The sequence below is a fragment of the Pipistrellus kuhlii genome, unplaced genomic scaffold (genome assembly GCF_014108245.1).
Source record: "Pipistrellus kuhlii isolate mPipKuh1 unplaced genomic scaffold, mPipKuh1.p scaffold_m20_p_61, whole genome shotgun sequence".
In the NCBI taxonomy this organism is placed as follows: Eukaryota; Metazoa; Chordata; class Mammalia; order Chiroptera; family Vespertilionidae; genus Pipistrellus; species Pipistrellus kuhlii.
In genome coordinates, this window is record NW_023425564.1 from 208,354 (window position 1) to 225,961 (window position 17,608).

General features: G+C 48.5%; 1 protein-coding gene across 7 annotated transcripts in view; it reads left to right on the forward strand.

Annotated features, from left to right (window-relative positions):
* Positions 1–17,608, forward strand: part of AUH (AU RNA binding methylglutaconyl-CoA hydratase) — a 151,624-nt gene that overhangs the window by 120,444 nt on the left and 13,572 nt on the right. The window contains exon 7 of one of the 7 annotated variants that reach the window (XM_045575037.1): positions 8,216–8,337. The exons of the other annotated variants lie outside the window; for them this stretch is intronic. Coding sequence (XP_045430993.1) covers positions 8,216–8,322 — 107 coding nt within the window. The 3' untranslated portion in view covers positions 8,323–8,337. Of the gene's footprint in view, positions 1–8,215; positions 8,338–17,608 lie in introns of those variants that run through there. 7 annotated transcript variants of the gene reach the window in all.

Below are 17,608 nucleotides of genomic sequence, written 5' to 3' on the forward strand. Positions count from 1 at the left end.
CCTGGGACCTTTCAGTCCACAGGCCCACACTCTATCCCCACTGAGCCAAACCGGTTTCGGCTCTCTTTGTTTCTTAATGAATCTGGTTAAAGGCTCATCAGTCTTGTTTATCTTTTCAAAGAACCAGCTCTTGGCTTCACTGATCTTTTGTATTTATTTTTAGTTTCTGTGCCATTTATTTCTGCTCTGATCTTTATTATTCCCTTCCTTCTACTTATTCTGGGTTTTCTTGTCATTTTATTTCTAATTGTTTTAGTTGTAGGTTAGTTTATTAGAACATTTTTTGTTGTTTTTTTGCGATGGGCCTGTAGTGTGGTGAACTTCCTTCTCAGGAGTCTATGTCACATAGATTTTTAGGTTATTACTAGAGGCCCGGTGCATAAATGCGTGCACCAGAGGGATCTCTTGGCCTGGCCTGCGGGGATTGGGCCAAAATTGGCTCTCTAACATTCCCCAAGGAGGCCCCAGATTGTGAGAGGTGGCAGGCCAGGCTGAGGGACCCCACTGGTGCACGACTGGGGCTGAGGAGAGATGTGGGAGGTTAGTCAGCCAGGGAGGGACCATAGGAGGGCTCCAGGGCATGTCTGGCCCATCTCGCTAAGTCCTGATTGGCCTGATCCCAGCAGCAAGCTAACTTACTGGTCAGAGCATCTGCCCCCTGGTGGTCAGTGCACATCATAGCAAGCAGCTGAATGACCTTAGCATATCATTAGCATATTACGCTTTGATTGGTTGAACAGCTTACTGGTCAATCGGACACTTAGCATATTAGGCTTTTATTACGTGGGTTGTTTATTTTTATTTGTTTCCAGGAAGGTTTTTATTTTTTCCCGTTGATCTTATTAGTAATCATTCATTGTTTAAGAACATGCTGTTTAGCCTCCACATGTTTGAATGCTTTTGAGTGCTTTTATTATAGTTGGTTACTAGTTTCATGCCACTGTGATCCGAGACTATGCTTGATATGTGCCTGGGTGTGTGTCTTTCTTGGCTCATCTTGATTGGGATTCTGTGTTTCCTGAACTTCAGTGAGTTTTCCTTCACCATCTTAGGAAAGTTGTCATTTTCTTCTTACAAGTTCTCTATTCCTTGCTCAGATTCTTCTCCTTTTTTTTTTTTTATCCCTTTGATGCAAATGTTGTTATATTTCATGTTGTCCCATAGCTTCCTTAGCTATTCTCCTGCTTAACATTTTTTTTTCCTAATTGCTGCTCTGATTTGGTGATTTTTTTCCTACCTTTTATTCTAATTTACTGATTTGCTCCTCAGTTTCTAATCTACTGTTATTTCCTTCCAGGGTGTTCTTTATTTCAGCTGTGTCAGTCTTCATTTTTTGTGGATTCTTATGTATGACTTTACGTCTTTATTCTTGCTTAGTTCCTTTAAGTTTCTTGTAGTTATAATTAAATTGCTTGTAGGTCTCACTAAGTTGTTTGAACATCTTTATAACTGTTACTTTGAACTCTGATAAACTGCAAGCCTCCTTTTCATTTAGTTTCTTTTCTACTGGTTCCTTTTTTTCTTTCATTTGGGGGGTGTTTCTTTGTGTCCCCATTTTTAAAAAGATATATTTTATTGATTTTGTACAGAGAGGAAGGGAGAGAGATAGAGAGCTAGAAATATCGATGAGAGAGAGTCATCGATCAGCTGCCTCTTGTACACCCCCTACTGGGGATATGCCCTCAACCAAGGTACATGCCCTTGACCGGAATCGAACCCGGGACCCTTCAGTCCCCAAGCCGACGCTCTATCCATTGAGCCAAACCGGTTTCGGCTGTGTCCCCATTTTTTCAGTCCTGTTTTCCAGAGCACCGGGTCAGGCATGCCTGGTTGCGGCAGCAGGTCTGTGCGTCTGGGCGCATCAGGTCCCAGCAACGGGTCTGAGTGTGCCAGGTCCCAGTGGCGGCTGCAGGGCCAGTCATCCAGGGCACCTCGTCAGGCTCCCCGGGCCAGGGCCTCAGGTCCCTGTGTCTGGCCTGCGGGAGAGGGACAGGTGCTCTTTGTCCATACTTTCCCTGCAGGCCTCACAGCTACTTCCAGTGTCCCCAGATTGCCTTACAGGAGAGGGCCCCCAAGTGAGCATACGTGGCCTCGGAGCCAGAGGTGGGAACGGCTCCTGACTCCGGAGGGAGAGGTGCCTGCACTGAGGCTGGCCGCTGGGTCCCGGGAAGGACAGGTGTTGCTGCCGGTGCCGGCCCGGCAGTTCTGCAAACAAGTCCAGGCTGTCAGTTCCAGAAGGCTAACAGAGGTGGGCTTCCTCAGAGGGAGACAAACCTCAGAGGGTGAAACAAACTGGCCACAAGGAAATGGAGAGGGACAGGCCCTCACCCATGGCCCGAGCAAAGGGAAGACAGGCTCTCCTCCCGTGAGGCTGCCCCTGAGCGTGCCATCCTGCCCCACGTGTTCAGAGAGAGGCCTTTCCTTCTCTGCGGTCTTTAGAATAATCTAGAAGGATGGGTGTTAATTCTTCTTTGACTATTTGGCAAATTTACCTCTGAAGTCATCTGATCAGGGCTTTTGTTTGTTGGGAGGCTTTCTTACTGATTTGATGCTGTTAGTAGTCATTAAGGTCTTTTGTTGTTGTAATTGCTGTTCTGTTAATTCCAAACAGGAACGTTTTAAAAGTGCGTACGGGATGGTTTTTATAAGTTAGCCTAGCATGGAGAAGCAGTAGGTGTGGGAGAAGACGTGTGTGGTTCAGGGAGATTTCAGTTGTTTTGTAATGTGCGTTTGTTTTGTTTTGCTCTGAGTGCGGGAAGAAGAGTATTTGTTTTTGACTGTTTTTCTTTTTTCTTGCGACATACTTACAATTATGAAAAACTGCCTGGACGTTGGATATGTTTTACAGAAATAATTTGTTTCCAGTTAGAGTTGCTTCATCTTACTTGAATGTGCTCTGGGGAATGGCTCATCCCACTGTCTTGATGTGAAACAGTTGTTGACTAGTTCCCTGAGTAACAAAATGTCATGCAGTCGCGTCCTCCCCCTTCCTCCCCCCCTTTAGCTGCGTTCCGCTTTCTGCAGTTTCAGTTATCTGCATCAGCCACTCATCAAATGAAAGATTTCTGAGATATGCAGTGCCTCCGTTTCACACCAGCACGGGGGATCTCGCATCCCTCTGGCCAGCGCAGGCTGGACGTCCTTTGTCTGTGGCTGCATGTCACACAGGCTCCTCGCCTACTGGCCACTTAGTAGCATCTCGGTTAGCAGGCCTGCCATCAGGCATGGTGGTGGTTCCATTTTATTATAGTTACTGTTGTTAATAATATTGTTGTGGTTGTTCCATTTTATTACTAGTTACTGTTGTTAATTTCTTACTGTGCTACTTTATAAATTAAACTTTATCACTGGTTTGTACAATATGTGCAGGAATACAGATAGTCTGCGGGGCTCGGCACTGTCTGCGGTGGCGGGCATCCCCTGAGGCACTGGAGCATCTCCCGTGAGGAAGGGGAGACGGCTACTGTATTGCATTTCACACGGTGTCTGGTCGTCCTCCCAGAATGAGTAATGCTCACTGATTTGTAGTTTTAGTCACTGTGAAATATCATGTTTTATTCTGCTCATTTTGCCGTTTGTTTTCTGTTCAAAATTAACAAAGAAAAGCAGGCTGTTCTATGAAGGAGATCACAGAAAGTGCCAGGCGGAGGCATGGCTCACTGGCCCCGGCACCCTCCTCTCAAGGGGAAACCACGTCTTTCCTGCCACTGGCCTTTTCCTGTCATGCAGCCCTAGTGGGGTGAGCATCCAACCAGGCAGAGGCAGGCCATCCTCTGAGAGCAGGGAGCCTAGGTGGGAGGTTAGCAGAAGTTTGTGTGTCTGTTATTTTTTTTAAGTTCTTATTTTTCAACTACAGAAAACATACAATATTATATGTTAATTAGATCAGCAGACCTTCCGGGCAAAGCCATGGAGGTGGTTAGGGGTGATCAAGCCAGGAGGGAGCAGTTGGGGCAAGCAGGCTACCAGGGGGCAGTTGGGGGCAAGCAGGCTAGCGGGTAGCTGTGGGGAGGGGGGGCACTTGGGGGTATTGAGGCTGGTGGGGGCAGTTGGGGATGAGCAGGCGGCAAGGAGGACGCAGTTGGGGGCAAGAAGGCTGGCAGGCAGAGTGGTTATGGGCAATCAAGCAGGCAGGCAGGTGAGTGGTTAGGAGCCAGTGGTCCCAGATTGTGAGAGGGATGTCTGATTGCCAGTTTAGGCCCAATCCCTGTGGGTTCCAGACTGGAAGGGGTGCAGGCTGGGCTGAGGGACAAACCCCATGCATGAATTTTGTGTACCGGGCCACTAGTTGTGAATAATGCTGCAGTGAAGATAAGGGTGCAGCTATCATTTTGAATTAGTGTTTTGGATTTCTGCTTAGTAGTACGATTGTTGGGTCATAAAGTAGTTCTGTTTTTAATTTTTAAGGGATCTCCACACTGTTTTTCCACAGTGGTTGCATTCCCACCAACAGTTTCTTTTCTCCACATCCTGGCCAGCACTTGTTTGTTGATGTATTGATAATAGCCATTCTGACAGGTGTAAGGTGATATCTGACTGTGGTTTTAATGCGTATTTCTCTGATGGTGAGCATCTTTCCAACTGTGTTGGCTATCAGTATGTCCTATTCAGATTATTTTGGGTGTTAAACTGTATGAGTTCTTTAGAAATTTTGAATGTTAATCCCTTGTCAGGCATATTTCAATAGGTTGTCTTCATTTTGTTGATGGTTTCCTTCATTGTGCAAAAACTCTTTAGTTTGATGAAGTCCCATTTGTTTATATATTTTTTGTTTCCCTTGCTCACATATCCAAAAAAATATTACTAAGCAACATCAAGAGTTTATTGCTTATGTTTCCTTCTAGGAGTTTAAGGTTTGGGTCTTACATTTATGTCTTTAATACATTTTGATTTTATTCTTGTATACAGAGTAAGAAACTGTTTCATTTTTATGCATGTCTCTGCCCATTGTCCCCAACACCATTTATTGAAGACACTATTCTGCCACATTGTGTATTTTTGCCGTCTTTCTCGCGGATGAGTTGAAAATATAGGAGTGGATTTGTTTCTGTACATGCCCCAACCATGGCTGAGCCTGCAACCTGGGTATGTGCCCGGACAGAGAATCAGGCCTGCAGCCTTTTTGGTGTGTGAGATAACAGTCCAACTAACGAGCCGGCCAGGGCCACCTTGCTAATATTTTTGAAAGATTGTTGCATCTGTTTTCATGAAGAATATTGTCCTATAATGCTCTTTTTGTTTTATGTTCTGTGTTTGATTTTGGTGTTAGAGTAATGCTGATCTTGTAAAATGAGCTTTGGAGCCTTTCCTTCTCTTCCGTGTTTGGAATAATTTCGAGGATAGGTGTTAATTCTTCTTTGAATGTTTGGATGTAGTTTTGTTAGTAGTCATTCAGATATTTTGTTTCTTCATGATTCAGTCTTGGAAGATTATATATTTCTAGTAATTTATCCATTTCTTTTAGATTGCACAATTATTTTGCATATAAATTGTTTGTAGTAATTTCTTATAATCATTTGTTACTTCTGCTTTTTTTCATTTCGATATAATGATTCTTCAAAGAAGGATAATAATAATAGTGGCCTCATAAGACTCCTGCAAAAATTATAAGATGTGTTAAATTATATAGTACACAGTGAGTTCTCAGTATGCTAATGGTGGTTTGTTTGCTTTCTAATCCTAACCTGAGGATATTTTTCCATTGCTTTTCAGAAAGAGTGGAAGGGAGGGGGAATGAGAGAGAAAGAGAGAGGGAGGGAGAGGAAAAGAGAGAAATATCGATGTGAGAGAGGCACATCAGTTGATTGTCTCCTACATGCACCCTGACCCAGGTCGGGGTTCGAGCCTGCCCTTGACCAGAATCAAACCTGGGACCCTTCATTCTATGGGCCAAAGCTCTAACTACAAAACAAAACCATCCAGGGCCAGAATCTGCAAATTTTTATTATGTAACATGCTTTTGATAAGGAAAATAAAAAGTATTTAAATCTTCATGTCCACTCCATAGTTATTATTAATATTTTTAAATAGTCTTACACACAGTGTTTTTAACAATAAGATTTTGCTGTGATTTTATTTATTCATGTGTCTTGTGTTATACAGAGAGAAAACATCTGGATATTGAGTATTTTCCACTTATCTGCCCTTTACTACCCTCATGTAATGAAAACATAAAACATCAAGGTTTAATTTTTATAAAATACAGTCAGCCTGTTAGTCTTCTTGCTGATCAGTGTGCTTTGGAAAGATAACGGTAAGTCAGGGCACTGGGCACACTGCTGTGGTTCACGTCCCTCCTGTCGGAGTTGGCAAAGGCTGAGCGTCTCGGGTGTGCTCTCCAGCGGGCTTCTTCAGTATGCATGCTCTTCCATGCCCCTTCTCTGTTCTTAGAAGATGAAGAGTTAGCATGTTTGTTCAGCTCCTTGATTTTGAAAGAATGAAAGGTGATTTTGAAGTTTTGGAAAACACACTCTGAGTGTGGCCTGGCAGTACCTTTCTGAGAAAGGACAGATGGCAGAAGAAACGACCTATACAGTGTGTCGCTGAGTCGGCAGCCTCGCTGCTCACAGCCGTGTGCCGCCCACCAAGACTGGTCGCCCTGACTCACTGGGGCAGAAGGACGGGGAGTCACTCCTCAGGGGGTTACGAGAAGACCGGCTCCGTCCTGGGCCCGCTCTGCCTTGAACTGCTCACCTTGGAGGAGCACTGCCATCTGAAGACGCAGCCTGTGGAGTGCTCGTGTGGAGGACCGAGAGGGTCTGCCCGTCCTGGGTGAGCGAGCTGGAGGACTGCAGCTCCTGAGGGACGCCACTCCTGGGTTCCTGACCCAAGACTGAAAGAATAAGTGCGTGTTGTTTTAAGCCACTGAGTTTTGGGGGAGCTTACAGTGCACAGTCAATAACGGAAACAGTGCTGCTTGTTTAGCGATGGGGAGACAGATTCTCCCTAAGGCCAGACTGCATGGTGCCTGTGCTACCCTAGTACCGTCTGTTTGGTTAGGTGGTAGTGCTGCATAATTCTCTTCAGTGTTTAAGAGATTTTTAAAAAAGTTTAAAATGGTAGGTAGAGCCGAAACCAGTTTGGCTCAGTGGTAGAGCATCGGTCTGTGGACTGAAAGGTCCCACCCAGGTTTGATTCTGGTCAAGGGCATGTACATTGGTTGCAGGCACATCCCCAGTGGGATGTGTGCAGGAGGCAGCTGGTCGATGTTTCTAACTCTCTATCCCTCTCCCTTCCTGTCTGTAAAAAAAATTAATAAAATATATTTAAAACAAAACAAAAAAAAAGGTAGATAAAACTCAGAGGAGTGGAATTTCTCATATGTAGATATGAAGCTTTTAAATTTGCTAACTCATTTCACCATTTGTATGCTTCATCAGTGATGTGATGAATATCACTGTATTAAACAAAACTAATCAATAATTTTCTTTAAGGCTCTCAAAAATATACATATATGTAGACCTACTCATATTCATTTGATACCATGATTACATACATTTATAATAATAAAAGCGCAATATGCTAATTGGACCAGATATCCTTCTGGACAAAGCTGGGGCTGCCAGAGAAGCCCAGGTCCCGGGTGCCTGCCGAGGGCCAGAGAGAAGCCAGTCCGGGTCCCGGTGCCTGCCGGCGGCCAGAGGGAAGCCAGCCCGGGTCCCGGGTGCCAGAGGGAAGCCAGCCCGGGTCCCAGTGCCTGCCGACGGCCAGAGGGAAGCCAGCCCGGGTCCCGGGTGCCAGAGGGAAGCCGGTTCCAGCAGCCAGGGGAAGGAAGGCCTACTCTTGCACGAATTTTGTGCATCGGGCCTCTAGTATATTTACAAGTAATCTAAAAAGGAGCAATAGTAATTTGTGAATGTATACCACTAGATAGCAAACGGAATAGTACATTGAATCGCTTCCATGAGTTTTCTTTCTCTGGGCAGTTACTGTATTAACTTCAAACTGGGCTGGGGTTATGCTGAAGGCTGAGCGAAAGACCCCCCTCAGGTCCAGTTTGCAGATATCCACTTCCCTTGCATTTGGTGCATCTGTATTGTAAGAACAGATGAATCCTTGGTTTCTGGACATTTCCCTTCTCATTTTGGCACAACAGAAGTTACCTAGACCGTGGCACATAGTCTGTTGCTGGGGCGTGCAGACACCGCACCTTGGTGGCATTGCATGTTTAAGTGAACTGTACAGAGCTTAACAGGTTTCTTTGGTTTTGCAACAGAAACAAACATCACGATCAGAAAGGAGCTCCTGGGAGGCTTAGGAGCAGGAGAGCAGGCTGACGTCTGCACCATGGCTGCTGGCCCGTGCTGTTCACATTTACTGTGATTAACATTTACTCAAATCAAAATGCCAGCCCACTAGCCATGTTGCAAGTCGTCAAATGTGGCTAATTCCTCCCTCCCGTGTCAGGCAGCCTGGACACAGACCGTGTCCACCCTCACAGGGACTGTGATCTGGCTGCACAGCTTCAGATAGGTTTGCCAAAGTCTTTGCTTGAACTGATGAAGCGAGTCATTTCCTTCATTTCCCATTGCTCCTCAAGACACAGGGGCAAGGGAGGCCTGACTCTGGCCAAGGCCATTTGCCTGGGCTGTGCTGGGGGGAGGGAGCTCTGGCAGGAATGGCCAGGGTAGATGGCAGGGGAGCGTGGAGTGCTGGTGGGTCGTTTTAATTAGATTTTACCTTTCATCTTGATATAACAATATATTTTTCAGAAATTAAAAAAAAAAGATATAGCAAAGCCTCAGCAAATATTTGTTGTGAAAAGCGCATGTTCATATCCTATATAAGAAAGAAATAATATGCAAATTGACCATCATGCCCTCACAAGATGGCTTTCTACAACCAGGCTGGCAGGAGAGTTAGTGAGGGACAACCAAACTACTGAACAAGCAGGCTGCGTGAGGCAACCAGGCCAGCGGGGGGCTGTGAGGGGTGACCAGGCCAGCATGCAGAGACAGTGAGGGATGATCAGGCAGGTGAGTGATTAGGAGCCAGTGATGCAGGATTGTGAGAAGGATGTCCGGGATTGGAGAGGGTGCAGGCTGGGCTGAGGAGACCCACCCCCCCGTGCACAAATTTCATGCACCAGGCCTCTAGTTTTTAAATAAATGTAATTTTGTACTTAATGAATAATACTTTGGTATATCTCTTTCTCTGTCAGTGAGGGGATAGTAATCAAGAATGCTTTCTGTAATAAATACTAATGAAAGCTGTATCACAGAAGTTTTAGTTTCTTGCCTCTCAGCTTATTTTGATTGGGGGGAAAATGTTTCTATCCAATCTTTTTAACATTGCCGTACTTCTTAAACATTGTTAAGCTTTTCTGATGCTCCTTTAGCATAAGCCATGTAGAGGTCAAGCTGATGTATCCAAATAGGTTCTGCTGGACTTACCCAGTTAGGTTTTTTTTTTTTTTTTAAGAACAGATTTTTTAAAAATATTTATTTTATTGATTTTGTACAGAGAGGAAGGGAGAGAGAGAGAGAGAGAGAGCTAGAAACATCGATGAGAGAGAGTCATCGATCAGCTGCCTCTTGCACACCCCCTACTGGGGATATGCCCGCAACCAAGGTACATGCCCTTGACCGGAATCGAATCCGGGGCCCTTCAGTCCCCAAGCCGATGCTCTATCCATTGAGCCAAACCGGTTTTGGCTTACCCAGTTAGGTTTTCCTCCTCACTTATTCTTGTCCTGTTTCTCTCCCTCCTTCTCTTTTCCTCCCCCTTCCCCCCCCCAACCCCCCCCCCGCCCTCCCTCGCCCTGTGGGTATGTTTCCTCATGGCTTTATGACACCTGACAAAGCCTCGGGGAATAGAAAGTATTACAACACTTTGAACATTGGTCACAGATTGAAGGATAAATATTTTTATGCTTTTGGCATGACTGTGACATTTCTATTAGGAGACCAGTAAGCATGCCATGTTTGTTTATGTAGCACAGTCCTCTCTGACCCTGGTGTTTCATTGTGAAAGGAAGCCAGTTTTGTAAGCATCTCGCCCAGATCGAGGGAGACAGCGCTTGCCCAATGCCCTCTGGTAGACTCCACAGCGATCAGGCACAGGGCGCTGGGCTGGACCCGTAGCCCGCGGTTCTGTAACGCTCCCTCCGCGGCGCCAGGAAAAATAAATAGCCTCAGGTGAGCCTCTCTGCCTTGAGGGGGTTTACAAGTAATTCAAAGCCGACATCGACTTGTACAATCAGAGATCTCTTCTGATCCTATCAACTTGCTGCCCCAGTGCAGTATCCATGCAACTTTCAGCTTGAAGTGTTTGCTGTAAGGGTCCCCTTTGTCATATGGCTTCCTTTTCCACAAAGTCGTAAGAAAAGGGAGCATAAAGGCTAAAAGAGAATCTCTCAAAATGAAAACATAACATACTTGCTGTCTTCTCCCTTGTAAATATTACAAAGACCTAATTTATAATCCAAAGCCTTAAGTTACATTCTGTGATTTACATTTTACATTGCAGTTGATTGTCAGATGTCAAACAAGCTTGTTTTTCAAATTATTTAGATACAGATAAATATAATGAAAGGAAAGCAGCGTCTGAATGTTGGGTGGCTGCCCCCTCCCGGGGCCTGGGGCCCATGTGCCCAGGAGGCGAGGCGGCCGGGCAGGAGACTGGAGCAAACCGGGCTGCTTCTAAGCCCCTGGTGAGCTAGAGGTGCTGCTTGCAGTTTGTTGTGCGTGGTGTAAGCCCAGGACACCATGCCTGGGGTGCGGGATCTGAACGGGAATATAACATTTCAAATCCAAATAGCACATAAGCATAAACGTTTTGCTGCGTAATTAAATAGTGCCAGCCATTTCATGTTCCCTTAGAGCAGAGGTTCTCCACCTTCCTAATGCCACGGCCCTTTCATACAGCTCTCATGTTGTGGTGACCCCCAACCATAAAATTATTTTTGTTGCTACTTCATAAATGTATTTTTTGCTACTGTTATGAATCGTAATGTAAATATCTGTGTTTTCCGACGGTCTTAGGCGACTCCGCTAGCGGTTCTCAAGCTGTGGGTCACGACATTAAGATTCATTCACAGTAGCAAAATTACAGTTATGAAGCAGCAACAAAAATAATGTTATGGTGGGTCACCACCACCTGAGGGGCTGTATCAGAGGGCCCCGGCGTCAGGAGGGGAGAACCACTGCCTAGAGGGAGCCCAGGTGTATCTCCTCTCTGCATCAGGACCCTCGGCAAGAAGGGGGCCTTGCCCCTCCGTAGCCACATGGGAGCCCGGCCTGCGCAGCGAGGTGGAAGCCGCATTGTTGGCTAGATGTGATCGGCACCCTCTGCCCTCCCCTTCTTCCTCCCTGCTGCCGGTTTGCAGACATGATGATGGCAAGGCGCCGGCAGCCTTTAGACCGTGCGATCACCGGAGAAGAGACGTCAGGCCGAGGACAGAGACATTAGAGGACGGCCATTGGGATCTATGCAGGCCCAGCCTTGAGAAGCTGACCCAGAATTTTGTGGTCGGACATAATGTTTCAAGGAAGCGGATGAATGAAGTGAAACCGTAGATCAGGGGGATTTGGTGGCGTCACGTAGCGCGGCCCACTGCCCCGTGAGGCTCACTGGACACTCGTCCTCTGTTGGGAAGCATGTGCGGAACATGCCTGCGAGCTCACGGCAGTGCACAGGGTCGTGTCAGATGCTGCTCAGTTGAGGAGCAGGGCGTAATGTGGCTGCTCGGGCTGGGAGGAGACTGGTTTTCTGTTCATGAGGTTTTAGAACACAGAAAACCGTCCGGAGCACGGTGATAAACCCTGTTTACAGGCCAGTTGTGCCGGCCCCACGGCCGAAGTTCAGCTGTGATTGCATCAGCAGAAATCTTTCCCTCCTTCCCGTCTGAGCCCAGTGTTCCCCACTCCCCATAATGCCCCGGGCTTGCACATTACCCACAGCATCTCCATTCGGAATCTAGATTTCCTACCCCTCACTGCAGCATCCGCACCTGTCAGCTGTCCTGACCTCGCTGACCATCACGTCCATGGACACGCTTACTAGCCACGCCCTCCTCTCCCCGCCCAGTTTAGACGGTAGGCTCCTTTGTGATGATGGCTTCCTTTAGATACCTGACCATCTCCACACCGGCCCCTTAGGGGATTGTGAGGGTTTAATGAGCAGCTCCACAGGCAGGCCATGTCTGCTCAGCAAAGGGCAGCTCTTGCCATTACCTGGCTTCTCCCCTCTTCCTACACTTGTCCAGCTCAGTTGCAGCTTCTCTGCCTGTTCTATGCTGACTGAGCTCATGATCACGAATCTCAGATGTGCAAGTCATCTTGCCCAGAAGTCCCACCATATTTCTCCAACGTGTTTGCCTGCCACTCCTCAGAACGTGTGTCCAAATCTCCTTCCTCAGCCCACCTGTCCTCCCAGACGTTTTTGGTACAAATAACAGGAATCCCATTCCAGGTAGCTTAGGCATAAGGAAATACCTCGTAATATCCCGACTGGGGCAGGGCCGGCACTGTACGCTCAGCAGCTCAGGGATGTCTTTCTGCTGCACCATCTGCAGTTTGCGGATTTAACTTTTGCTGGCTCGCTCCCGGTCATGAGGCGGCGCCATGCTCCAGGTGTCCGTGGAGATGTGACCGCATCCCTGGTGTCTGTAGCTGAGCACCATCTCCCCTACTCTTTACCACCACAGTCTACTCCAGGGGGCACTGCTCGGGCCCTCGCTGGCTCCTCCTCCGCTCCTTATCTGTGAGCAGTCTCCCTGGTGACCTGTCCAGGCCCCTGGCTTTGAGTGCCATCTGTATGGTAGTGATCATTGACAAACAGCTTGCATACCCAATCACATGCCTGACCACTCACATATGTACCCTAAATGCATACTTAACATGGCCAGAGCACCGTCCCTCCTCTGTGTCAGCAAGCACACCACCTTCTATGCATTCACTTAACCAGAAATCTGGGCTTTGCATTGATTCCCTTTCCCATACTCATTTCATCAGCCCCTTCAGCTTCCTTCCCTGCCCCGTTCAGTCCAGTCTGCCCTCACATCGCGCTTGGGCGGGACTGCAGCCCCTGGGCACCCTGCCTTTATCTTGCCCGTCATCTCTTCCAGCATCTTCTAAAACACAGACCACGCCACTTTCCCCTCAGAGCCCTCCAGGGGCGGTGTAGATAAAGATGTAAAACTACCTGCGTCTGAGTGATCTGCACCCCGACTGGACTGTCAGCCCCTCTCTGCCCCTCCCCTCGCATCCTCCTCCTACAGCAGCTCCAGCGGCCGTCCTGCGGCTGATCTCATCACCCCTGCCCGCCTCATCTTCATGTGCTGCCTCCTGAGCATTCAGACACGGCTTCATACTTCTCCAGCGGGTCCTCCCCACCACCCAATCTCAATTCGCCATCTCGACAGGATCCCTGCTTTACTTCTCTGTAACACTTCGCTCATTCCTCGGTGCCTGTTTGCTGCCTCTTTCTTTTCTCTCCGCCTTTAAGAGAATAAGCCTCATAAGACGGGATGGTCTCTGGTGCCCCACTGCTAGTTCAGCACCTAGGACAGTGTCTGCAAATGTTAGGTCACCAGCCAACACCTTGAACAAATGGATTTTACTGGCAAAGAGTAAAACATGAACTCCCATTTAGCTTTATCTACTTCTGAAAGAGAAAAGCAAAACTAGTCATGTTATTAGATCATTCATGGTGCTGAAGAGCGTGTAACAGAAATGGCCTCTGGCCGTCCTAGATGGACAGGAACTTCCTTGTCAGGTTTCCAGCCTCAGTGCCTGGCCATGAGTGGTGTTCAGAGCACAGACTGAGGCAGCGGGACAGACAGCCTACACAGTGGCTGGGTCACAGCACAGGAATCAGCAGGTCTTCACACCGCGGCCATGGCATTGCCTGTGAGCTCAGAAAGTCTCCGAGTCACCAGCTTACCCATCAGAACCCAGTCCTGAGGGCAACAGCAGCGGACCAGACCTGACTCGGATGCCTGCAGCTGGCCCAGGGCAGAGAGCGAGATCAGCCCTCAGCCCGTTGGTGGGACCTTCCACTGTGCCAAGCTGCAGGCAGGCGGGACGTTCCCCCAAAAGAAAGACAGGATCTTCCTGAGTGAGGAGGCAGCGGGGGCTGAGGCTGAGGGACTGTGCGGCGTCTGGTCTGCTGGTGCCCTGCCGAAGCAGTCTGGACGTCCGCCTCACCCCCGTCTCCTTGGCGTGCAGTGACAGAGCTTGTGCTGGACAGTGACCTCCTCACCACACGGCAGAAGGCGCTCTCGGATGCTCAGTGGCTTCCTGTCACCCTCAGAGTAGACCTGGGTCAGCTCCCATCCCTCCCCCCCACCTCGCCCCAGGCTGCTCCTGCTGCCACCCATGCCTTCCTGTCTCCTGTGCCTCAGCCGGTCACCTCAGAGCCCCTGGCGGGGCCTTGGGCGCCGTGCTCCTGACCCCACGCCTGCTGTCGGGTTTCTGCAGGTGCCATGTGTGCCGGGTGCAAGTTTCCTACAGGAGCGTGAGCTTCGGGCCCAAGGGCTTGGTGTAACCCACAGCTCTGTCCATGTGCCCAGCAGAGTGAAGGAACAGAGGCGTTGTCACTTGGAAATGGGTTCCAGAAGAGGAACCCCACAGGGCAGGGCTGCTCCAGGCGGCAGCGCTCTTGGTGCTGTCACTGCCCCTGCTTTCCCTGTCATTTGCCACCATGTTCCCAGCAGTGGCTCCGCAGGGCCCTGTCTCTGTGAATGCTGGAGCCATGGAAGCGCAGAGCCTCGGCTGCCTCAGACCCGAGGCCCTTGTTTAGAGCAGGCGGGAGCCTTGGCGACAGTCACACATGAACTCTGCTACTGTTAGAAGGCAGGGCCATGGCCATGGCCATGGCGCTGCATCTCAGCCCCTCCCTGTCCTCTGCTGCACCGCATCAGAGTCACGCACCCCAGGAGGCCTGCTCAGTAGGTGATAAAGGAACTGGGGAACAGTGGGTTTTGTGGAAGCAAAATGTGCTGTAAGGTCCCCGCTCAGCAGTAGCTGTGGTCCTGGCCCGTGGGCTTGGCTCCTGCCCTCGGTAGTGCGGTGCCCGCCTGTGAGCTGCTGGCAGACACCTTGGTGTCTGAGGACGCGGGCAGCCCCGGGGAGCACAGTGCTTCCTGGCAACGTGGGCAGGAAGTGGTTCAATGTTTGAGCTCAGTGGCTGGCTCTGTGTCTCTGTACTGTGGCTGTGTTCCTAGTGCAATGTCGTGACCACACAATGCGGAACTTTGGGAAATAATAAGCAGAGCTGGCTCCACAGAAACACATACTGTATAGGCATATCTGATCCATGTATGTACCGGTTTATACTGTGTACCTCACACACCTGTTTTACCAAATAAGTTCAGGCCGTGCATTCATTTCATAATTGCTCTTTATTTATCACATAGTAGGTAAGAAGCAGCCCGTGTAGTTTGAGCCCTGTTCCTGCGATCTGACTCAGTGCCCGAGGGCAGGCTCCACGCTGCAGGCTTGGGATGGACGCAGCGAGTGTGAAAATGTCGGCTGGGGGTCCTGCCTGCGGGAGGGCTGTTGTCATGGGGGACCATCTTGTTTAACTCCGTTGTTTGAATTGTCGGTCCCCAAGAGTGCATCTAGAGATGGCCCCTGAGTGATCCCGAACTTGATGCCCGTGAGAACGATACCCAACTCTGCTGATATTAGAACTTAATATTCAGAATGAAAGGTGCAGTAGGGTGAATTCCCTCTAGTGCACCTGTTTGCATTTGAACTTAAAATCTGCCCGTTTCCTTTCACACCGGGTCCGGGCACTTGTCCGGGATGCGGGTGCCGCACTGAGCCCGCTCCCTAGCAAGGTGATGTGTGTGCTTCCAAGCCGGGCAGCATGTTGGCAGAGAGTTTCTATTTCGGGAGCTGCTCCTGAGTGCGCATGGAAATCTGGGTCCCATCAGCCAGATGTAGGTTCCGTCCCCTGCACACGCTTCATTCTTGCAGTTTCAGCTCACACGGGCAGGATTAACTGAGACAGGCAAACTGAACAGGCTGCGTCGTCTTTATGACACTGAAGTCACAAGTTGTGTATTCCTGGTGCGGAGGGGCGGCTGTCTTCACTCCACCGACGTAAAAGCAGGCCCACGGAGGTCTCTGGTCTGCAAACGGGCTGCCGAGGAAGGTGGGCCTGGCAGAAACCTCGTTAGCCAGGCGTCGGCTTAGGCCGTGTTTGCGTAACTACGTAAGACAGCCCCTTTCAAATGGCTGGGAAGACCATTTTGAAATTCCACCTGGAGAGGGATGAAGCTGGACCCGTTCCTTACACCACATAAAAATTACCTAGAAATGGATCGAGGGCCTTACTGTAAGATTGGAAGCTACAAAACTCTTAGAAGAAAGCGATGGGGAAGCTCAGTGACATTGACCTGGACATGATACCAAAAGCACAGGCAACAAAAGAAAAAACAGATTCGGTTTAATCAAAATAAAAACTTTTGTAGGTCAGACACTGTCAGCAGAGTGAAAGGGCCACCCATGGAAATACTTGCTGGTCATTTAGCTCAGGGATGGGGAACGCCTCTGCCAAGGGCCGTTTGGATACTTATAATTTCCAGGGCAGACAAAATTATCAACGTAAAAATTAGTTGTTGTATTTGGTCAAACATTTAATTAACTCACCCCTAATGCTTTAGCAGGGCCAGGCCAAATGATTTTGTGAGCTTATAGGACAGGCCAGACATTCCCTACCCTTTATTTAGCTGAAAGGGGATTAATAGTCAGAATATAAAAAGAATTCCTACAACTTAAAACTTCGTAAGAACTTAAAACTCTTCTTTCGTACAAAGTCTACTTAAGTAGACTTTTTGCCAAAAAAGAAGATACAGTGACTAATAAGCACATGACAACATCAGGAGTTTTTGGGAAATGCAAGTCAGAACCACAGTGAGGTGCCACTTCACACAGTAGGGTGGCTGCTATTGAAGTAAACAACAGAAAGAACGGGTGTTACCGTCTTGACGGGAATGTAAATGGTGCAGCTGCTAAGGAAGATGTGGCTGTTCCTCAAAAAAGTAAACATGGAACCCCTCCAGGATCCAGCAGTTCTGCTCTGGTTGTCACAGCCAAAGAACTGAAAGCAGGTTTCAAACAATCGTGCACACATACCATAGCGGCTTTGCCCCTAATAGCTAAGGTGGAAGCAACCGGCTGCCCATCGGCGAATGAATGCACAAGACACAGCAGACCCATACGCTGGGACACTGTTCCGCCTGCCGAAGAAGGCAGTTCCGACGCATGCCACAAGCTGGACGAACCTGGAAGACTGGCTGCTTGGCCTACCCCTTACAAACGCAGTGTGACTCCTCTTATGTGAGAGCCCAGAGTCGCTGGCTCTGATGTCAGCCAGCAGGGCATGTCTTGGGTGCAGTGCCGTGGTGACCCAGGTGAGGATCTCCCTCAGGTCCTTTGCTTTCAGCGTCCTCTCACCCTGACACAGGCCCCAGCGTTTAGTCCATTAAGAAAAGCACGGGAATGTGTGCCTGCTGTTAGTTTTATGGCTGTTCTTTTGTTAATTTTTACAAAATCCTCATTCCTGGAGGATGTGCTAGTATAAGCAAAATGATATGATAACTGAGCTTAAGCTTTATGGACTTGCAGAATATTGAGTTTCAACTGAATAAAAAGTGCCA